The 24,273-nt window shown below is 44.8% G+C and overlaps 1 protein-coding gene across 2 annotated transcripts in view; it reads left to right on the forward strand.

Moving 5' to 3' along the window:
- Positions 1-24,273, forward strand: part of SCYL3 (SCY1 like pseudokinase 3) — a 418,614-nt gene that overhangs the window by 143,885 nt on the left and 250,456 nt on the right. For both annotated transcript variants that reach the window (XM_069737140.1, XM_069737141.1), the window contains 2 exons: positions 18,947-19,060; positions 21,801-21,903. In XM_069737140.1, the coding sequence (XP_069593241.1) occupies positions 18,947-19,060; positions 21,801-21,903 (217 nt within the window). The remainder of the gene's footprint in view (positions 1-18,946; positions 19,061-21,800; positions 21,904-24,273) is intronic.

Consider the following 24,273-nt stretch of genomic DNA (forward strand, 5'->3'; position numbering starts at 1 on the left):
ACTCTATTCTCCCTGAGCTACAATTTACCATTCACCACAGCATGGATTCAGTACCCTTTTTGGATACCTTGGTCCTTAAGGATAGGAATGGGGGCCTTTCTACAGATATTTACAATAAGCCCACAGACTGTAACAGTCTTTTGCATTATACCAGTTGCCATCCACGCTCATTAAAGAATAGTCTACCACGTTCCCAGTTCAATAGAGTAGCACGCATTGTTTCTGATCCGGAGACACTAAATGACAGATTAAATTCTATGGCCCACAAATTCCAGACGAGGTGTTACCCTTCCAAACTCCTTACTGAAGAGAGAGCACGTACCCTGTCACCTCCATCCCCCCGGCCTCCTAGCAATGCACAAGAAAGGGTCCCGTTCGTACACGAGTTTCATCCGCTTGTACCAAAAATCCAATTCATCATTAGGAGACATTGGCCTCTCTTGGCTAAGGCTTATCCAAACGTACCCACTTTTAAAGAACCAGTTCTTATGTGCAATAAAAGACCACCCAACATCAAGGACAAGCTTGTAAGAGCTGATATAGGCAGTAAAGGGCCTACTACCACACAAAAATTATTAGGTACCCGACGTAATGGTACCTTTCCCTGCCTGAATTGTGCAGCCTGTTCTAACGTCATCAAATCTGATAATGTAACCCACCCGAGAACCGGCAAGTCATATCCTATACGTGGATTTCACACATGTAATTCAAATTTCGTTGTGTATTTAATCAAATGCCCATGTGGTCTCCTGTACGTGGGAGAAACCACACAGCACATAAAGGACAGGATTGCAAGCCATAAATCTACCATCATATGCGGCAAAAATTGGTTACCTTTACCCGATCACTTTACAAGGTTCAGGCACAGTGTAGCCCAGCTCAAGTTCCAAGTGATTGAGCATGTCCCTCGCCCCAGAAGAGGGGGGGACCACATCAGACTTCTCAGGGCACGTGAGACCCACTGGATCTATAAACTAGATACCCTGACTCCAAGAGGATTGAATAGAGAGATTGATTGGCTTGTTTGAAACTTCATATATCGACTTACTAACTAATTATTTTCCATTTCAGACCCGCTAATATGTGATTTCATTAGATCAACCAATCATATTTGGGTGAGTTGCCCCTAACCCCTAGTTCTTAGTATCCTTTTCTCCCCCTTCCCCTCCGTTTTCCTTCCCTCTCAAATATTACTATATTGTACTTTTTCATCCACTGGTCCTGTGATCTAGAGACACCACACGTTTATTTTATAATTGGTCACTATCCGATGCCCAGGGTTCATCATTTTCCCTTCTTGGCTTTATACTACATCACACACTGCCTTATTGCTAGTTTCAGACTGCACTTAGCAACAGTGTTGCTACAACATGGGCCATACATGCGCATTGGAGGTTCAGGGACTAGCGATATGTCACTTCCGGTCCGCGCCGTCCACTTCCGGTGCGGCGGCCATTAGACACACGCACGCCGGACTCTCAACAGACCCGGCTCAGTCTGGCACCAGAGCACAGCGCGGGAGCGCCGCTCCATACCCGAATGCCACAGGTAATCCGCATACACATCCCCTCTGCCTTCACCCGGCGCATACACTGTACATATCTAGGGAGTGTTACATACGTACTATTCACCCCAAATAGGTCCATGATTGTCTGATGGGAATTTCCATGAACATATTCACAACATCCTTAAGGTATTTTATCTGTCTCCATGGGCACATCCTTTTGAGCTTATAGTAACTAATATATGTTCACTATTTCTGCAGAATCTGCATCTTATAACTGGGACTTTTCCCTTACTGCACACTATTATCTTGCTGAAATAAGGTAATCTACTATGCAATTGTTCATGTTATGGGACCCTGTATATTATCCTTTGATGTGGTGTTTTCTCCCTTCTCTTGTGTGGTGCTAGTAATACGCTGGTTAAATAACCCCCCTTTTCTGCGGCTTTACCGGGGTCACATTACTATCTTGTATTCACGATACTATCCCTACCCGCAGGAGACACAGGATCGCTTTGCACTCCAGTTCAACTCTTGATCCCTGTTTCATCTCTTCCTCAGATGTCCTTTGTTTGCCGTTGGTAGACATGTTCGTTTTCTTTCACATCGACTTTGGGACGACCCACTTCGTTTTGAGAAATTATTATCTGTATCTTTATGTAATTTTTGTATTTGTGTTTCTTTTTTTCTTTTCCAGCGAGTACGTGATAAAGGCTCTGGTAGAGCCGAAACGTTGTATCGCATAGTATCGCATATACTGTTATATTCTGTTACGCTTCCAGTCCTTATTTAATAAAATCTACACTATCTTTATTGATTATCCATTAGAGAGTGCGGTGAATTACTGTTTATACTATTATCTGGGCCTCTGGTCCATTACACCAGCACCTCGCCTTATATTAAGCTGAGTGCATACCAAAACTCTTTTCTGGCTTTTCCTTCAGGCAGTGCCACTTGTAAATGGTTCCTGGTTGGATTCACATCTCTTTGGATTTCCCTGTTATCCTGACCAGTTCAGCAAAGCTAAGTTCTTGCTTGCTATTTTCTGTCCACAGATTGTGGACTTATCCGTTTTGTGCTTTCTATGTTTGTCCAGCTTATCAGTATGAATTGATTCTGTCTTGCTGGAAGCTCTGGGAAGCAGATTTACCCTCCACACCTTTAGTCAGGTGTGGAGATTTTTGTAAACTCTGCGTGGATTTTTGTAGTGTTTTATACTGACCGCACAGTATTCCATCCTGTCCTATCTAGCTAGCTAGACTGGCCTCCTGTGCTCATCCTGGTTTCATTCTGTGTATGTTTTTTTCCCTCTCCACTCAGTCATTATTTGTGGGGGGCTAATCTATCCTTTTGGGATTTTCTCTGAGGCAAGATAGTTTTCCAGCTTCTATCTTTAGGGGTAGTTAGCTCTTAGGCTGTGACGAGGTGCCTAGGGAGAGTTAGGAGCATTCCACGGCTACTTCTAGTGTTGTGTTGAGCTTAGGGACTGCGGTCAGTACAGATACCACTTCCTTCAGGGCTCGTTCCATGTTGCTCCAAAACCACCGCATCATAACAGTACAAGTGGCCAAAAATGAATTAAACGCATCTCAAAAGAAGGAAAAGAAAGTTCTGAACCATTTTTTTTTCTGTGCTCTGGTTTGCCTCTTTTTTCCTCTTGATATCTGGGTGGTTCAGGATATATGCTCTGGCATGGATGTTCAGGGTTTGTTTTCTCGTGTGGATCAACTTGCTGCAAGAGTACAGGGTATCCAAGATTATGTTGTCCAGACTCCGGCTTTAGAGCCTAGAATTCCTACTCCTGATTTGTTTTTTGGGGACAGATCCAAGTTTTTGAACTTTAAAAATAGCTGCAAATTGTTTTTTGCTTTGAAACCCCGTTCTTCTGGTGATCCCATTCAGCAAGTAAAAATCAACATATCCTTGCTGCGTGGTGACCCTCAAGACTGGGCTTTTTCTCTTGAAACAGGGGATCCGGCATTATTGAATGTAGACACATTTTTTCAAGCGCTCGGATTATTGTATGACGAACCTAATTCTGTGGATCATGCAGAAAAAACCCTGTTGGCCTTGTGTCAAGGTCAGGAAGCGGCAGAATTATACTGCCAGAAATTTAGAAAATGGTCTGTGCTCACTAAATGGAATGAGGAGGCTCTGGCTGCAATTTTCAGAAAGAGTCTTTCTGAAGCCCTTAAAGATGTTATGGTGGGCTTTCCTACGCCTGCCGGTTTGAGCGAATCTATGTCTCTAGCCATTCAGATTGATCGGCGTCTGCGCGAGCGCAAAGCTGTGCACCATATGGCAGTGTCCTCTGAGCAGAGTCCTGAACCTATGCAATGTGATAGGATTTTGACTAGAACAGAACGGCAGGAATTCAGACGTCAGAATAGGCTGTGTTTTTACTGTGGTGATTCTGCTCATGTTATCTGATTGCCCTAAGCGTACTAAGAGAGTCGCTAGGTCTGTTACCATTAGTACTATACAGCCTAAATTTCTCTCATCTGTGACCCTGATTTGCTCATTGTCGTCCTTTTCTGTCATGGCATTTGTGGATTCAGGCGCTGCCCTGAACTTAATGGACTTAGAATTCGCCAGGCGCTGTGGTTTTTCCTTGCAGCCTTTGCAGAGCCCTATTCCTTTGAAGGGTATTGATGCTACACCCTTGGCCAAGGATAAACCTCAGTACTGGACGCAGATGACTATGTACATGGCTCCAGCACATCAGGAAGATTGCCGTTTTCTGGTGTTGCATAACCTGCATGATGTTGTTGTACTGGGTTTTCCATGGTTACAGGAACATAATCCGGTGCTGGATTGGAAAACTATGTCTGTGACTAGTTGGGGTTGTCAAGGGGTACATAGTGACGTTCCTTTGATGTCAATTTCCTCTTCCCCCTCTTCTGAGGTCCCTGAGTTTTTGTCGGATTTCCAGGATGTATTTGATGAGCCCAAGTCCAGTTCCCTTCCACCGCACAGGGACTGTGATTGTACTATTAACTTGATTCCTGGTTGCAAGTTCCCTAAGGGCTGACTTTTCAATCTGTCTGTGCCAGAGCATGCCGCCATGCGGAGTTATGTTAAGGAATCTTTGGAGAAGGGGCATATTTGGCCCTCTTCGTCACCATTGGGAGCGGGTTTCTTTTTTGTTGCTAAGAAGGATGGCTCCTTGAAACCCTGTATAGATTATCGTCTTCTTAATAAGATCACGGTCAAATTCCAATACCCCTTGCCTTTCCTTACTGATTTGTTTGCTCAGATTAAGGGGGCTAGTTGGTTTACTAAGATTGACCTCCGAGGGGCATATAATCTTGTTCGTATTAAACAGGGTGACGAATGGAAAACTGCATTCTTTCTTTCTTTCAACTTTCATTTTATTAACGAGAAAGGTATAATACAGGAAAGGAAAAAGACACAGATTACACGAACCAGGTGTACGACAATACAACACCCGCAAGGAGAAACAGATAGTCATGTAGAATCACAAAAAGTTAAATTGAACGTGACTTAAGGACCCAATTATAACTATTAACTGATGGGCTAACTTGAGAGGTCCAAGAAAAAGGGAGTGAGTCATAGTAGTTTTTGATTAGCCTTGGAGCTATGCATGCCAGCAACCTGGGAAAATGGAAAAGAGAAAGACGAAGGGGGAGAGTGAGAGGGAGGAGAGAGAGTTAAGGGGAGGGGGGGGGGGAGAGGATCTGGAAGGAGGTGATGATCCAGGATAGGGTGATATTCCATGGCGAGCCATCCCATGAGTGATACTACTTGGAAGAGAATATTAATCAATTAGTTGTCTGCGGTTATTGAGGTATTAGATAATAAGTCAGGGCTGGAACGGTACACGGACCACGGCTCCCTTATGTTCCGGAAGGAAGCGAGAGACTCTTGAGTGTTAGCTACTAATTCGGCTGTGTAGTATAATTGATCTATTTTATCTAGGACTTGCTTTTTTGTGGGGATAAGAGTAGACTTCCATAGGGAAGGAATTGGGTATTTTCCAGCCGCTATAATATTACCAGCCAGTTTGGAAATTTGAGATTCTTTGGGCCAAAGGGGGAAGTTAAGTAGCACAGACTGAGGGTCAAGGGATGGAACTCTGCCTAGTACCGAGGATATAATATCTGCTATTAGTTGCCAAAAGAGCATGATTTTTGGACAAGACCACCAAATATGTAGGTAGGAACCTGCATCGGTGCCGCACCTCCAGCATGTCTCGGAGGTGGATGGATGCCACAGGTGTATCTGAGAGGGGGGGCGGTACCATCTTGATATCACTTTGTAGGAGTTTTCTTGTAACTTAACACATTGGGAAGGTCCGTGTGATTTATTATAGATGGAAGTAATCTGGTCTTGTGTGAACGAAATATTGAGATCCCGTTCCCAGAGTCCTATGAATGCTCTTTTGGCAACGGCTTTTTCGGTAATCAGAGTTTTGTAGAGTATAGATAAAACCTTTTTTGGTGGGTTATGTTGAGCACAGAGTTGTTCAAAGGGTGTGATTGGGCGGAATAGATTAAGCTGATTTTTTTTTTTTTATAGCAATAATCCCTCAATATTTTATAGTGAAGGAAAGTGATGTTTAATTGGGGATTAGATGCCTGGAATTCTGGGAAGCTCATCATTGAGCCCTCAATAAAAAAGACATCAATTGGTAGCGGTGATCTGGGCAAGTCCCCAAGGGGTAATTTAAGGGGGATCGGGCCAGTGACGTCCTGTATTGTCAGAATTGGGGAGATAGGTGGTGTCAGTTTTGGAAATTCGGTTCTCCAAATTTTGAGTGTAGCTGTTGTCAATTCGTTAGAAAGAAGTTGATTTAAGTTGGAGTAGTCCTGTAGTAGCGCTATGGTTCTCAGAGGCATAGGAGCGAGGTGTTCTTCAATGGGCAGCCATAGCTTTTCAATGGGTCTTCTGATCCAGTCAACTACTCTAGTGAGCATAGCGGCTTTATAATATTGGAAAATATCAGGGAAGCCCATGCCTCCTTCTGATTTTGGTAAAGCTAATATGGTAGAATTGATTCGAGGGCATTTATTGTTCCAAATGAAGTTGATGAAGAAGGAATTAATTTTAGCCAAATAGTGTTTTGGAATGTAGATAGGGAGCATCTGAAAGAGATATAGGAATTTAATAATAATAATAAATAATAATAATAATTTTTATTTATATAGCGCCAACATATTCCGCAGCGCTTTAATTTAGGTAATATAATGCTTTTCAGCAGATTTTTTCTACCTATCCAGGAAAGGAAGGGGGCTTTCCAGGAGTTGACCGTGGAAGTAGCCTGTTTTAGTAAGGGCATAATATTGAATTCCAAGAGCTCTCCCATCGACCTCCCAATTTTGATACCCAGATTTGTAATGAATTTGGGGGGCCACTTGAAAGGGTACAATTTTTTCAGTCTATCTATTTCGGATTTGTTAATGTTGAGGCTCAATGCTTCCGACTTTGTGGTGTTGATTTTGTAGTTGGATAGTTCCCCATAAAGCTCTAATGTGCGGACGAAGGCAGGGATACCCCTCCCCGGATCAGACAGCACTACCAGGAGATCGTCTGCGAACGCTGCGGACTTATGATGGAAGCCGCCTACTTGGATCCCTTTGATATCTGCATCATGTTGGATGCATTGGATAAGAGGCTCCATAGCCAGCACATATAAGATCGGAGAGAGGGGACATCCCTGCCTCGTACCATTTTGGATATAGAAGGGGTCTGATAATAAGTTATTAATTTTTAATCGGGCTGAGGGGGTGGTGTACATCTGAAAAATTGCATCCACCAACTGAGGGGGGATATGAAATGCGAGAAGAGTTTCGCGTAGGAATGTCCAGTCCACCCTGTCAAAGGCTTTTTCGGCATCTGTCCCCAATAAAACAAGAGGAGTCCCATGAATTTTTGCATATTGAATCAGGTGTAGAATTCTGGAGGTGTTGTCCCTCCCCTCCCGGCCTGTCACAAAGCCCGTCTGGTTGGGTGAAATGAGTTGTGGTAGTAGCTCTGCTAGTCTCTTTGCAATAAGACTTGCATGCATTTTTAAGTCCACATTAAGCAGTGAAATAGGCCTGTAGCTTCCACAACTTTCTGGGTCTTTCCCTTCTTTATGAAGGAGGGAAATGTGGGCTTCTAGCGCTTGGGAGGGGAAAGATTTTCCCCCCAGAATTGCATTGCAAACATTTACTAAGTGGGGACCCAAAATGTCAAAGAAAGATTTGTAATATATTTTGGGAAGACCGTCCGGGCCCGGGGATTTCCCCTTTGCCTTCCCAGACAGGGTGGACTGAATTTCAGAGAGGTCAAAAGGTCTGAGCAGGCATTCTTGTTGGAGGGTAGAGAGTTGGGGGAGGTGTAGGGAGGATAGAAAAGCTTGGATTTTGGAGTGCCTTTGATTTTTGTCTTCCTTTGAATCGTTTTGACGAAGTTGATATAAATCCTTAAAAAAGGTCAAAAAGACATCTGATTGTATTGTTGCGTAGTCTGACCGTCTGTAGATTTGATTTTATGGATAAATGTTCGAGCCTGGCGTTTTTTGATCAAGGAGATCATAAGTTTAGAGGCTTTATCTCCATGAGCAAAAATTTTGTTCTTCCAGGATAAGTAGTATTTGGAGGTGCGAACATTTAATAGATCTTTTAGAGACTGGCGCTTTTTCGTGAGTTGAGAAAGTACGTCATTTGATAATTCTTTTTTATGACAAGCATCCAAGGCTACAATATCATTATACAGGGCTAGGATTTTTGCTTTTTTCTGTTTATTTAAGAACGAGGCAATTGAAATGAATATTCCGCGAATCGTGGCCTTATGGGCCTCCCACAATAGTGGAGGGTCAATATCAGGAGTGGTATTAAGTTTAAAAAATTCTTGAAGTGATTCACGGATACGGCTTTTGACATCTTCTCGTTGTAATAACGATTCATTAAGCCTCCATGTCCTAGAGTTAGAGTAAGGTTTGTGAAATTCTAGGTTAATTAGGACTATAGAGTGGTCAGAATGGATAGCGGGAATTATATTTATGCTTATGGTAGAATGGAGGAGGGGTCTAGAGAGTAAAAAGTAATCCAGACGATGATAGGAGTTGTGAGGATGTGAATAAAAGGTGTAGTCAATATCGGTTGGGTGTAAGTAGCGCCAGGCATCGACCAATTCGAGGGAATGGATAAGTGATTTGAGACGGGCCAGATCCTTTAAGGAGATGGAGCTTTTTTTGGTTGAGGTGTCTAGGGTGGGATCTAATGCGACATTAAGGTCGCCTCCTTAAATAACCGCGCCTTCCTGGAATGTTCGTAATTTGGTTAAGGCTTTGCGTAGCCATTTCAGTTGATGTTTATTAGGAGCGTGTATGTTGCCTACAGTGACCATATTGCCGGCTATGAGGCCTTTGATAAAAATATAACGGCCTTCGGGGTCCGATAGACATTCTACGAGAAGGAAAGGGATATCTCTAGCGAAAGCTATTGAAACGCCTCTCCATTTTTTTGGGGGGGAAGTAGAATGAAACCACCTGTCGAAGAAACATTTTTCGAATGAAGGGGTTTTATCTTTAGTAAAATGGGTCTCTTGTAAGAGTAGAATGTCATATTTAGATTTTTTGAAGGAATTTAAGGTTTGCGACCTGGGAATTGGGGAGTTTAGTCCGTGTACGTTATGTGATATAACCTGAAAAGACTTGCGGTTTACCGCCATAATGTGTGTCCCGCAGATCCTGAGGAGAAGAGGGGTGTCCAGGAATGAGGATGGATGGAAAAGAGAAAAAATTAGAATCATAGAGACTTGAGAAAACAAAGTATATAGAACATAGTAAATAAGAGGGGGCAACGTTAAGTAGTATGAAATTTTTCATAGCTTTGGTAGGGGGGATGGAGAAGGAGGTTAGAGGGGGGAGTCAAATATAACAACAAAATATTAGAGTTCTAATACTCCAATGATTGCAGCAAGAGTGCTACATAACTATAAATCTTTACAGATCGAGGGGAAAACAGCAAAAAAATCAATAAACTCTGAAGCAAGAATCATATGAATTCAAGAGATATATGTGAAAGAGCAAAAGATAACAGAAATTTTCACTTTCTTTCAATTTTTCTTCATCCTGCCCTTGAGCTGAATCAGTCTGGATCGTGATCTCTGTCTCTTGGCGATGTAGTCTTGGAGGAACGTCGCTTGGATCGAGCAGATTTGGAGGCCGAGGAATCTTGCCAAGGGAGGGGCACAGGAAGAGGCCTCAGCCTGTGGGTTTCATGGACAGTCTCCAAGATGAGTGGTTGATCGAGTTGGATCTCTAGTTCCTTGCAGACATTTTTTATATCAGCCGTAGATCTGATCAGGAATTTCCGGTCTTTAGCCGATATGGAGATGCCAAAGGGGAATAGCCAACGGTAGGGGTAGTGTCTCTGTTGGAGAACAGAAGTGAGGGGTCTCAAGAGACGTCTCTTATAAAGGGTAGAGGCAGAGAGGTCTTGAAAGATTTGGATTGGAGTTCCTTCATGAGTGATGGATTCCGCCTCTCTGGCTCTTTTTAGTAACAGGTCTTTGGTTCTATAATCAAGAAAGCGGCAAAGGACGTCTCGTGGTATCTCATCAGGTTTCGGTTTTGGTCTCAGAGCTCTGTGAACTCTCACTAGATCAATCTCGAGGGGGTCTGATGGGTTGAGGATTGAACGAAAAATTTCAATGGCGGTAGGGATCAATGCTTCTGGGAGAATCGATTCTGGAACGCCTTTTAGTCTGAGATTATTTCTTCTCTCCCTGTTTTCATGGTCTTCTAGTATGTTATAAATTCGATTTATGTGCTCTTCCTGTTGTACATGGCAGATCAGGGAGGAGTTAGTGCATTGGGCTAATTCTGATTGGGAGGCTTCTACCGCTTCTATTCTATGACCCAGTTGGTTGAGGTCTTGTTTGATAGTTGAGAGATCTTTACCTATAGGATCCAGTGCTTTGCTTAGGATTCTCTTGATAAATGATCTGGTAACCTTATCACCTCTGCCCTGGTCGTCTGTATCTCCATCACTTTCACATTCAGATTCTGTGAGTCTCCATGTCCCTCTCTTGCGATTGGGGAGGTTTAGTGGTGATGATTGAGTTGTTTTGTTTCTTTAAGAATTTTTCTATGTCAGCTTGAGGTGTAGAGCTAACGGATCTAGAGTTCGATCTTGTCGATTTTTGTGCGGATTTGACCATTGTAGGTAAGTTTGCTGCAAGTCAAAGATAATAGAAAACTCCCCAATCCCCTCCGGCTCCTCTTAATGGTAGTTACATCCTACGTTATGTGAGTAGGAATAGGGGAGAAAGAGAGTACTATAGTAGGACCCCGATGTGTGGATGGATCCTTTAAGAAGGTATTAGAGGAGGGCGCTGCAGTGGGGTTCTTAGTAGATCAGGTAGCCCAAGTTCAGATGGGGGGGGAGGTCAGTTCTAGTATTAGCAGATGGCGCTTATGGTAGGGTATGGGGCGCCTCAGTGACCCCAGAGATGGGGGCTAGCTCGGGGGAATCCCAATAACCGGGTCAGGTAAATTACCAGGAGTTTCTAACACGATTATTCGCGGTATTCAGACCCCAGGTCTTCCTTCCAGTTTTAAAATCTCCGAGGGAATGAGCTGGGCAGCAAAGGGTTAACCAAACAGCGTTATTGTGCTTCACTGCCTGAGGGCAGAGCTGATAATGCAGTTTTCCTGTAGGCTGATGAACCTTTGTTTGCTTATGTGTGCAGCTATTCCCTCCTAATCTGTCAGGGTCCCCAGGGGGGGAGGGCGAAGGCACAGGAGTTAATGTGAGAAGAAATCAGCCCGGAGGTGCTGGCCCCCCTTTCTGATGATAAACGCTGATGTCTGGAGCAGGTGGGGGCCAGGAGAACAAAGTGAGGGGGGGGGGGGGGATGAGCAGCGTGGGCCCTTATCTGTTAATCCCCGGAGCACTGAGGGGAAGGCCAGTAGTTGGTATCAGCCGCGCGGACTGTGCGCTGTTGTCCCCACCTCCTCGGGGTTGTCAGCCACAGCTGCGCTGCTGCTGTTAGGTTGCAGTCTATGTAGTCCGAGTGCTGGGCCCGGTACTTCTTACCTCACCGCCGGAGGTTGCTGTGTGTGCAGCGCCCCAGCGTCGGTCGGTCTCGTGAAGTGTCCGGACTGAGCACCTCCGTGGGGACCCGGTCACCGACGCCTCGATGCTGCTGTCTCCTCACTGGCCTTGCCGCCGCTCCTCCGCTGGGCACCACGTGGTTCTCCGTCGCCAACCCGCAGCGTCTCCTGTCCTCTTCGGCTGACGGGGATTCCCTCCGTGCCCGTCAGGTGTGGGCGTCTCCTCCGAGCGATCTAAGTCCAGGTGGACGGAGGCTATGGACGTCCTCTCCCCGCCGTCCCTGCCAGCCGGATGGAATCCTCTTCACCGCTCACCGCCGGCAGCCGCAGCAGTGGATCGCACGGCAGGAGGCAGGCCAAGAGAACGGACACCGCCTCAGGGGGACTGTTCCGGAGCACCACCGGGCAAGTAAGTAGCAATGGCCCTCTACACTTCGCGTACTCACCGCAGGATAGGCAGATCAGTGGCGGGAAACTGCTGAGTATGGCGGGCGGGAGGCGCCTTAAAGCGACCGCAGCCTCTAGTCACCAGTCGTCGATGCCTCCACAGAGAAGCGTCGGGGGTATTGGATGCTTCACGGGGGTCACCTTTCACCCTGCTTATAACTGTTTCCCTACAGAGGGAGGAGGCACCAGGTTCAGGGTGCGGGAGGGAGCACATCCAGCGGGCTTCAGGCCTGCCTGCAGGCCTCAGATCTCCACAGCAGGCTCCGTCTATATTTATGATTAATCCAGCCAAAAGCAGGCTCCCAGATCATTAGGGAGATGAATATCCCTCTGTGATGATGTGGATGGGCTTTGTGAAGCTTGGGATTTGATAGATTAAGGCAGCTATCTGTGGAGCACAGGAGACACACGTCTTCCTCCTTCGGCTGCTGGCCACGCCTCCGGAAAACTGCATTCAATACGACCGAAGGCCATTTTGAATACCTTGTGTTGCCATTTGGGCTCTCTAATGCTCCATCTGTGTTCCAGTCCTTCATGCATGATATTTTCCGCAATTATCTTGATAAATTCATGGTCGTATATTTGGATGATATTTTGATTTTTTCCGATGATTGGGAGTCTCATGTGAAGCAGGTCAGGATGGTGTTCCAGATCCTTCGTGATAATGCTTTGTTTGTGAAGGGGTCTAAGTGCCTATTCGGAGTTCAGAAGGTCTCTTTTTTGGGTTTTATTTTTTCTTCCTCGTCTATAGAAATGGATCCTGTTAAGGTCCAAGCTATTCATGACTGGATTCAACCCACATCTGTGAAGGGCCTTCAAAAATGTTTGGGCTTTGCTAATTTCTATCGCCGTTTCATTGCCAACTTTTCCAGTGTGGTTAAGTCCCTTACTGATTTGACGAAGAAAGGCGCTGATGTGACGAATTGGTCCTCTGCAGCTGTTGAGGCCTTTCAGGAGCTTAAACGCCGATTTACTTCTGTCCCTGTGTTGCGTCAGCCGGATGTTTCTCTTTCTTTTCAGGTTGAGGTCGACGCTTCTGAGATTGGGGCAGGGGCCGTTTTGTCTCAGAGGGAGTCTGATGGTTCTTTGATGAAACCGTGTGCTTTTTTTTTCCAGAAAGTTTTCGCCTGCGGAACGCAATTATGATGTCGGCAATCGGGAGTTGTTGGCTATGAAGTGGGCGTTTGAGGAGTGGCGACATTGGCTTGAGGGAGCTAAGCACCGCGTAGTAGTCCTGACCGATCATAAGAATCTGATTTACCTCGAGTCGGCCAAGCGGCTGAATCCTAGACAGGCTCGATGGTCCCTATTTTTCTCCCGTTTTGATTTTGTGGTCTCGTATCTTCCGGGATCTAAGAATGTTAAGGCTGATGCCCTCTCTAGGAGTTTTTCGCCTGATTCTCCTGGAGTCCTTGAGCTGGTTGGCATTCTTAAGGAAGGGGTGATTCTTTCTGCCATCTCCCCTGATTTGCGGCGGGTGCTTCAGGAATTTCAGGCTGATAGGCCTGACCGCTGTCCTGTGGGGAAGCTGTTTGTTCCTGATGGATGGACAAGTAAGGTGATTTCTGAGGTTCATTGTTCAGTGTTGGCTGGTCATCCTGGGATTTTTGGTACCAGAGATTTGGTTGCTAGGTCTTTTTGGTGGCCTTCCTTGTCGCGGGATGTGCGTGCTTTTGTGCAGTCCTGTGGGACTTGCGCCCGAGCCAAGCCTTGCTGTTCCCGCGCTAGTGGGTTGCTTTTGCCTTTGCCGGTCCCTGAGAGGCCCTGGACGCATATTTCCATGGATTTTATTTAGGATCTTCCTGTTTCCCGGAAGATGTCTGTTATCTGGGTTGTTTGTGACCTGTTCTCTAAAATGGTCCATCTGGTACCTTTGCCTAAGTTGCCTTCCTCCTCAGATCTGGTTCCATTGTTTTTTCAGCATGTGGTTCGTTTGCATGGCATTCCGGAGAATATTGTGTCTGACAGAGGATCTCAGTTTGTCTCTAAGTTTTGGTGGGCCTTTTGTGCTAGGATGGGCATTGATTTGTCTTTTTCTTCGGCGTTTCATCCTCAGACTAATGGCCAAACTGAGCGAACTAATCAGACCTTGGAGACCTATTTGAGATGCTTTGTGTCTGCTGATCAGGATGATTGGGTGTCTTTCTTGCCGTTGGCCGAGTTTGCCCTTAATAATCGAGCTAGTTCGGCTACTTTGGTTTCACCTTTCTTTTGTAATTTTGGTTTTTATCCTTGTTTTTCTTCGGGGCAGGTTGAGCCTTCTGATTGTTCTGGTGTTGATTCTGTGGTGGACAGGCTGCAGCAGATTTGGACTCATGTGGTGGACAATTTGACGTTGTCTCAGGAAAGGGCTCAACGTTTTGCTAACCGCCGTCGGTGTGTTGGTCCCCGGCTTCGTGTGGGGGATTTGGTTTGGTTGTCTTCTCGTCATGTTCCTATGAAGGTTTCTTCCCCTAAGTTTAAGCCTCGGTTTATTGGTCCTTATAAAATTTCTGAAATTATTAATCCGGTGTCTTTCCGTTTGGCTCTTCCAGCCTCTTTTGCCATTCATAATGTTTTCCATAGATCTTTATGTGGTGCCTGTTGTTCCCTCGGTTGACCCTCCTGCCCCAGTGTTGGTTGAGGGAGAGTTGGAATATGAGGTTGAGAAGATTTTGGATTCTCGTTTTTCGAGGCGGAGGCTTCAGTATCTTGTCAAGTGGAAGGGTTATGGCCAGGAGGATAATTCTTGGGTTGTTTCCTCCGATGTCCATGCCACCGATTTGGTTCGTGCTTTTCACTTGGCTCATCCTGATCGGCCTGGGGGCTCTGGTGAGGGTTCGGTGACCCCTCCTCAAGGGGGGGGGGGGTACTGTTGTGAATTCCGCTCTTGGGCTCCCTCCGGTGGTTGTAAGTGGCACTTTTGTGAGTTCTGCTCTTGGGCTCCCTCTGGTGGTTTCAAGTGGTATGGCTGCTCCTTGGATTTAGCTGTCATCAGCTGCTTCCACTGATCGTCTTTTCTGCTCGGCTATTTATGCCTGGCTTTTCCTTCAGCCAGTGCCACTTGTAAATGGTTCCTGGTTGGATTCACATCTCTTTGGATTTCCCTGTTATCCTGACCAGTTCAGCAAAGCTAAGTTCTTGCTTGCTATTTTCTGTCCACAGATTATGGACTTATCCGTTCTGTGCTTTCTATGTTTGTCCAGCTTATCAGTATGAATTGATTCTGTCTTGCTGGAAGCTCTGGGAAGCAGATTTACCCTCCACACCTTTAGTCAGGTGTGGAGATTTTTGTAAACTCTGCGTGGATTTTTGTAGTGTTTAATACTGACCGCACAGTATTCCATCCTGTCCTATCTATCTAGCTAGACTGGCCTCCTGTGCTCATCCTTGTTTCATTCTGTGTATGTCTTTTCCCTCTCCACTCACAGTCATTATTTGTGGGGGGCTAATCTATCCTTTTGGGATTTTCTCTGAGGCAAGATAGTTTTCCTGCTTCTATCTTTAGGGGTAGTTAGCTCTTAGGCTGTGACGAGGTGCCTAGGGAGAGTTAGGAGCATCCCACGGCTACCTCTAGTGTTGTGTTGAGCTTAGGGACTGCGGTCAGTACAGATACCACTTCCTTCAGAGCTCGTTCCATGTTCCTCCAAAACCACCGCATCATAACAGCGGGGGCTGTCTAATAATACCTACTCCAGGCGCGGTCCCTGCAGGTCCCTGGCTTCCCCGGCGCCGGCAGCAGCAGCTTCTTCCTGTAGTGAGCGGTCACATGATACCGCTCATTACAGTAATGAATATGCGGCTCCACCTCTCATAGAGGTGGAGCCGCATATTCATTACTGTAATGAGCGGTAACGGTGACCGCTCAGTACAGGATGAAACTGTGGCATCGGGGAAGCAGGGACCTGCACAGCGCCAGGACCAGGTGAGCATATCGGGGAGGGGGAGCGTTGCGCTGCGCGATAGTCACCTGGTCCTCGTTCCAGCTGCCGCTCTGTCTTAATCAGTGGCGCTCAGGTCAGAGGGCGCAGTGACTTATTCAGTGTGCGCCCTCTGCTGAATGTCAGTGCTGAACATGGAGTGGCGCTGGAACGAGGAGCAGGTGACTATTGAAAGTGCCGGGGGCCTGAGCGACGGAGAGGTGAGAATGTGATTTATTTATTTTTATCGCAGCAAGAGCAAATGGGGCAAGTGTCTGTATGGAGCATCTATGGGGCCATAACGTTTGAGCAGCACTATATGGGGCCATAACGTTTGTGCAGGACTATATGGGGCAAGTGTTTTGTATGGAGCATCTATGGGGCCATAACGTTTGTGCAGCACTATATGGGGCCATAACGTTTGTGCAGCACTATATGGGGCAAATGTGTCTATGGAGCATCTTACGGGGCCTTTATTAACCTTTATGCAGGATTATATGGGGCATATTTTAATATGGAGCATCTTATGGGGCCATCATAAACTTTATGGAGCATTATATGGGGCACCTGATTCAATATGGATATTCAAAAACACAACCTACTGATGTCTCAATTAATTTTACTTTTATTGGTATCTATTTTTACTTTTGACATTTACCAGTAGCTGCTGCATTTCCCACCCTAGGCTTATACTCGAGTCATTTCCCAGTTTTTTGTGGAAAAATTAAGGGGGTCGGCTTATACTCTGGTCGGCTTATACTCGAGTATATACGCTAATTGGTGATATTTTTATCAGCCAAAGCTATGAGGTTTTATCAAGTTTTGGTGGAATAGATGGATTCTTTCCTTTTTTTCCCTTGCAATCTGTTCTCCTTAACTATTTGTGATTTTGTGATTTTTTTTTTTTTTTTTTTAATATGAACATTGAGAAATGGATTTGGTAGGGCAAGAACGCACTTTTCAGACATTTGAAAATAATCTTTTGGAAACCATGCCTTGTTTAATGTCCACCATCTTCCAATGTACGATATTTGCCTACAGTTTAAGTACAGTTCACAGAATGCTTTTATTTTCAATCAGAAGACGATTTCAGGGAAGCAACATTATTTTCTTTATCTGATACAATAACAGTTGAAAAAGAATATAATGATCTTCAAGTGTTTCTGTGGAGAAAACTCACACTTTGCATGGAAGTGTAATTAATTTTTTTAGCGTGGAAATGCCATTTACTTTGATTTGTTGGAAATCTTGCACTCAAGCCCCATTAATAATTTCTTGGGTAGATTAAAGGCAACATCCTGTAAATAAGCCCCTGATGCCTGTGGGCTTACCTCACCCGCGATTTTAGGGGTGACAGATTCCCTTTAACTTAGACCTTTTATGTCTATCATTGGCGACTTATGGATGTACAAAATGCATATTGGGAAGTGGGTTTTTTGGGGCCCATCCATTATGTGGGTTCCAAGGCGTAATGGGGTGCATATGACTGACTATGCAGCAGGAATGGCCTTGCTGTCAATGTGTAAAACAAAGGAGTGCGGGAGTACAAAATGCATATTGTGTAGTGGATTTTCATGGGCCCATCCAGGATGTGGGTTCAAAGGCTTATTGGGGTGCATATAAATTGGTAGCAGGGCATGCCTTGCATTCAGTGCAACATTTTTTTTAGGAGGCCCTCCTGGGCATCTTATGAAAGGGGTATTGGGGTGCGTCGTAATTCTTGGCAGCTCATCCACTCACAGCTTAAGGTGTATGTGACGCCGATCCAGCGATGTCTTCACTGGTAACCAGGGTAAATATCGGGTTACTAAGCGCAGGGCTGCGCTTAGTAACCCGATGTTTACCCTGGTTACCGTTGTAAATGTAAAAAAACAAACACTACATACTTACATTCCCGGTGTCTGGTCACGTCCCTCGCCTTCAGCTTCCCGCACTGACTGAGCGCCGGCCGGCCGTAAAGCATGCTGTGCAGCGGTGACGTCACCGCTGTGCTTTCCGGCCGGCGTTCAGTCAGTGCGGGAAGCTGAAGGCGAGGGACGTGACCAGACACCGGGAATGTAAGTATGTAGTGTTTGTTTTTTTACATTTACAATGGTAACAAGGGTAAACATCGGGTTACTAAGCGCGGCCCTGCGCTTAGTAACCCGATGTTTACCCTGGTTACCCGGGGACCTCGGCATCGTTGGTCGCTGGAGAGCTGTCTGTGTGACAGCTCTCCAGCGACCAAACAGCGAGGCTGCAGCGATCGACATCGTTGTCTGTATCGCTGCAGAGTCGCTTAGTGTGACATACCTTTAGTCTACAACAGTTTAGGAGACCCACTATTTAATAATGGCCCTGTAAGAAGATTAATTCCCCCTGATGCACCAGTAAAAATAGGCTCTGTGACTTTGAGTCCCTCCTTTTATAAATGAAGCAAGATGGATCTGCTTATGCGTCACACACCACATGGCCAGCTATGGTTGTTAAGTGTTACAATGACATTTCGCTGTGAATGAATTGGTAGTGGTTGAAAGCAATGGTAAAGTTGAAAAACGCTTCAAAAACGCTGCGTCTGAACTAAGCCCAAGTAGGGGAGGAACTTTTTGGTCTGGGGTTAATTATTTGGCCTTACAGGCGTCATTAACCTGCAAAGGATGTACCTTGACATATTTCCCAGCAAAATTTGTTTTGGTTTCGTTTTAGTGTGTTTTTTCTTGCATTGGGGAAAAATGGCATGAATCTCGGAAAAAATTGTTTACCGCTGTGAACTAGGAGTCAGGAATGCTTACAGGGGCGATCCCCATGATGTTCCTGTGTCATTTGTGCAGTGTTTCCATCATTTTCAGACATTTTTAGACTTTAAAAGGACCCCTGGGGGGGATCGCGGTAAAAATACTCTGGTCTCTCATAGACTTACATTGGGCTCGTTGCTCGGGTCGAGTACCCGAGTCTTCCAATCTGCTCGACCCGAGCCTTTTAGTGCTCGCTCATCACTAATCACTATCTATTAATGTTGTGCCCCTTTTCGTTCTGTTTTTTTCCATACAGGGAAAAGTTTCTCATAACAACATTTGCTTGTCGTCTGTGTTTGTAAGTGAAGATGGGCACTGGAAATTAGGTGGAATGGAAATGATCTGTAAACTAACAGAGGTAACTGCAGAGGTGAGAAAAATATCCTAAAATGTGCTAAAGATAAATGTATAGAGGTCTCTTCCCACGCATAGTGTCAATGTTTTTGTTAGATTATTCTTTTACGCTACTCCACATCATGATTTTTTTTTAAATTAAGAATCTTTTAAAACAAACAATAATTGCTGTGTTCTTTAGACTTATTTGAGCTTTCTATTAGCGAGACAGTGGTCTGCACGTTTTATTCATTGATCCCTCTCATTATAAAGGTTTTCCAGTAAGTGTTATAGCATTGATTTACTGTGGAGGGCTCCACCATTCCAGAGAACTGGGGTGTCTACAGATCATGCAATAGTTGCTAACCTGCTTAATTAGCGGTTTCTGCATCTCCATAGACCTTACTGATGTTTTCTGAGAATAAAAGGGGTTGTCCCAACTTTTTGTCAAGCCATAGAATGCAAATATGTTCTAATATAATAACTTCCACCTGCCTGGTAAATCACCACCTGCTCCAGTTCCACCCCTCCCGTGGTCCTGGTGGTGTATTTTTTTTTTTGCTAGCTGTCTTGCAGTGATGACATTCAGACTGTGGATGATCGAGTACTAGGCCGTTGACTTCTGCAGGTATCTGAGGGTATTAAAAACATTATTAGTGTTTATTAATGCAGAACCGCTATGAAAGATCATCAGAACCGTCTGAGCAGCAGGCAATTTAGAGACTTATTTTAATGCATATCCTGCTTTATATCTATTTAAAGAAATCTTGGCCGATCTCAAAAAATAGGTACAGTTTTACGTTAAGTTTAGCATGGGCAATCACTATTATATTGGTGTCTTGCTACATCTTTGCCCACAGTGGAAGAAAGAAAAGGGTGTAAGTTATGAAACCACTATCTAGTAGTGGTCTCCTGGGTCATCCTAGGTGTCACAAATACCGTATGTATTTTTTCCCCAGATTCCCAAATTTTGTCCATTTATCAACAAGTAAAAAGATGACAAAAGCATGTGAGGTTGTTTTTTTTTTTCTGATGTGTTTTCACAGTTCTTATACATGTGAGCTTATATATCCTCATTCCTTTCAAGGTGCTGTCGTATTTGTGTTATCCTCCTCTGTTTGCACACTTTATAATTACTCCCACAGAGACTTTGATAATGAGGTGTCATCTCAGAGGATACAATCTAGCTGCTGAATGTTAAATTATTCAATTCTCTTGAGAGGTTTTGGCTTACTTAATGCAGTATATGAATCACATCATTGTATGGCATGCCCTTTACTTTCTTGATGCTGGGGTACAAAACCTTCATACAGTCCTCAAATATCGTTTTGTGAGCAAGACCTATGTGTAGAAGACCATGGAAATCTGGTCCATTGAACACTTCTTGATTTAATTCCCTGTCCATATTCCTCATGGGGGCATATGGGTGTTGAAAAGGGAATGGCAAGTTTAGGAGCCTGTATATTAGCCTACGCAGAGAGGTAATATTAAAAGGAAACTGTTCTGTCCCCCATGCCCTCCAATCCATCAGTAGTCACTTATTTATGAGTAACTTCCCTGCCTAATCAGCTCTGTAAAACATTTTTCTGAAAAAATTAGGTTTATGATGACCGCTCCTGCAAATTGTGATCAGCCCCACAGGGGCGTGATAATATGGAAAGAGGGCTGACTAGTCTGTATAAACTTAACACCCCATCGACTAGTCAAAACTCTCATTTACATAATAAATGGGGACCATATAATTCCTTTTTAAAGGGAACCTGTCACCCCGAAAATCGCGGGTGAGGTAATCCCACCGGCATCAGGGGCTTATCTGCAGCATTCTGTAATGCTGTAGATAAGCCCCCGATGTTACCTGAAAAAGGAGAAAAAGGCGTTATATTATACTCACCCAGGGGCGGTCCCGCTGCTGGTCAGGTCGGATGGGCGTCTCCGGTCCGCTCCGGCGCCTCCCATCTTCATTACAAGACGTCCTCTTCTGATCTTCAGCCACGGCTCCGGCGCAGGCGTACTTTGCTCTGCCCTGTTGAGGGCAGAGGATAGTACTGCAGTGCGCAGGCGCCGGGCCTCTGAAGTTTCCGGCGCCTGCGCACTGCAGTACTATCCTCTGCCCTCAAGAGGGCAGAGCAAAGTACGCCTGCGCCGGAGCCGTGGCTGAAGATCAGAAGAGGACGTCATGGAAAGAAGATGGGAGGCGCCGCAGCGGACGAGAGACGCCCATCTGACCTGACCAGCAGCGGGACCGCCCCTGGGTGAGTATAATATAACGTCTTTTTCTCCTTTTTCAGGTAACATCGGAGGCTTATCTACAGCATTACAGAATGCTGTAGATAAGCCCCTGATGCCGGTGGGCTTACCTCACCCGCGATTTTCGGGGTGACAGGTTCCCTTTAAACCTAATTTTTACAGAAAAATGTTATACAGGGCTGGTTAGGCAGGTAATTTACTCATAAATAATAACTAAATGCTGCTGGGTTGGAGGGCGTGGGGGACCTGACTGGTTCCCTTTAACTGGGTCTCTCGCCTTGGAGGACTGTGCACTGCCCAATGTAAGTGTGTGGCAGCATTCCCTGTCAATATCAGTTATTGCCTTCAGCATCCTTTTTTCTGTTGCAGGGAATCATGTATTTAACAAAGCATATAAAGGTTTATTTGTTGCTATGGGCCAGTTTTATGATGTTGCACCAAACATTATTGTTGGCCAGTAGTGACAATGTTTGCTTGCCTTTTGGTAAAGTTCCATATTTAAGCATCATTTTATATTTTTTTCTTTTCAGTCCGCAGAGTTTGGCATTTTGCCAGGATCTTTAAGCCATGCTCGAGATGCTTTCTTGTTTGGACGGTTGGTAGAAAGTTTTCTGGCACATGTAAAAGAGCAATGTAGGTGGTTTTTTTTTTTTGTTTGTTTGTTTTTTTATGTATCTGTAGCATACTCATCATGTCACTGATGGTGATGGGCCATGCCGAACACCCACTGTTCAGGCATGGACCCCAGATATTGACTTCTCCAAGAAGTCTGTGTTACTGTTCAGGTCCGACGCTCCAAACATTGGGTGTTTCCCATGCTGTCATCTGCATGACGTCACGAGAAACGTCGGAGGCTCTAATCGGTGGTTAGATTGTCAGAGCAACAGGAGCTGTGACCGGCGATAAAGAGTTCGCCGGTCAGTCTAGAATTCTATTCCCATCAGCCTGCTCCTGCTTTTGCTAATAACATTAGTTCATGGGAGTATTCACCAGCCTACACCTGTGCAATATATATATATATATATATATATATATATATATATATATATATACAGTGGGGCAAAAAAGTATTTAGTCAGTCAGCAATAGTGCAAGTTCAACCACTTAAAAAGATGAGAGGCGTCTGTAATTTACATCATAGGTAGACCTCAACTATGGGAGACAAACTGAGAAAAAAAAATCCAGAAAATCACATTGTCTGTTTTTTTAACATTTTATTTGCATATTATGGTGGAAAATAAGTATTTGGTCAGAAACAAAATTTCATCGCAATACTTTGTAATATATCCTTTGTTGGCAATGACAGAGGTCAAACGTTTTCTGTAAGTCTTCACAAGGTTGCCACACACTGTTGTTGGTATGTTGGCCCATTCCTCCATGCAGATCTCCTCTAGAGCAGTGATGTTTTTGGCTTTTCGCTTGGCAACTCGGACTTTCAACTCCCTCCAAAGGTTTTCTATAGGGTTGAGATCTGGAGACTGGCTAGGCCACTCCAGGACCTTGAAATGCTTCTTACGAAGCCACTCCTTCGTTGCCCTGGCGGTGTGCTTTGGATCATTGTCATGTTGAAAGACCCAGCCACGTTTCATCTTCAATGCCCTTGCTGATGGAAGGAGGTTTGCACTCAAAATCTCACGATACATGGCCCCATTCATTCTTTCATGTACCCGGATCAGTCGTCCTGGCCCCTTTGCAGAGAAACAGCCCCAAAGCATGATGTTTCCACCACCATGCTTTACAGTAGGTATGGTGTTTGATGGATGCAACTCAGTATTCTTTTTCCTCCAAACACGACAAGTTGTGTTTCTACCAAACAGTTCCAGCTTGGTTTCATCAGACCATAGGACATTCTCCCAAAACTCCTCTGGATCATCCAAATGCTCTCTATCAAACTTCAGACGGGCCCGGACATGTACTGGCTTAAGCAGTGGGACACGTCTGGCACTGCAGGATCTGAGTCCATGGTGGCGTAGTGTGTTACTTATGGTAGGCCTTGTTACATTGGTCCCAACTCTCTGCAGTTCATTCACTAGGTCCCCCCGCGTGGTTCTGGGATTTTTGCTCACCGTTCTTGTGATCATTCTGACCCCACGGGGTGGGATTTTGCGTGGAGCCCCAGATCGAGGGAGATTATCAGTGGTCTTGTATGTCTTCCATTTTCTAATTATTGCTCCCACTGTTGATTTGTTCACTCCAAGCTGGTTGGCTATTGCAGATTCAGTCTTCCCAGCCTGGTGCAGGGCTACAATTTTGTTTCTGGTGTCCTTTGACAGCTCTTTGGTCTTCACCATAGTGGAGTTTGGAGTCAGACTGTTTGAGGGTGTGCACAGGTGTCTTTTTATACTGATAACAAGTTTAAACAGGTGCCATTACTACAGGTAATGAGTGGAGGAAAGAGGAGACTCTTAAAGAAGAAGTTACAGGTCTGTGAGAGCCAGAAATCTTGATTGTTTGTTTCTGACCAAATACTTATTTTCCACCATAATATGCAAATAAAATGTTAAAAAAACAGACAATGTGATTTTCTGGATTTTTTTTCTCAGTTTGTCTCCCATAGTTGAGGTCTACCTATGATGTAAATTACAGACGCCTCTCATCTTTTTAAGTGGTGGAACTTGCACTATTGCTGACTGACTAAATACTTTTTTGCCCCACTATATATATATATATATATCTAAAGCTGAATGTGTGTGTGTATGTGTGTGTGTGTGTATGTCCGGGATTGGCATCTGCACCGTCGCAGCTACAGCCACAACATTTTGCACAGTCACACGTCTAGACCCTGAGAGCATCATAGGCTATGTTGTGAGGCGAAATTTTAACCCCGCGCTTTCCAATTCACCAAACAATTTTGCCCCTATCTACATAATGGGGAAAAGTGAAAAGATTATTGTTACTCCTATTTGTCCTATTTGGTTTGCAGCATTTATTGGGAGTGTCCGTGAGGTGTACCTATTTTTAAGACATCCACATGGGGACTAGTCTTTTTGGCACCTTATTATA

The sequence above is a fragment of the Ranitomeya imitator genome, chromosome 8 (genome assembly GCF_032444005.1).
Source record: "Ranitomeya imitator isolate aRanImi1 chromosome 8, aRanImi1.pri, whole genome shotgun sequence".
Lineage (NCBI taxonomy): Eukaryota > Metazoa > Chordata > Amphibia > Anura > Dendrobatidae > Ranitomeya > Ranitomeya imitator.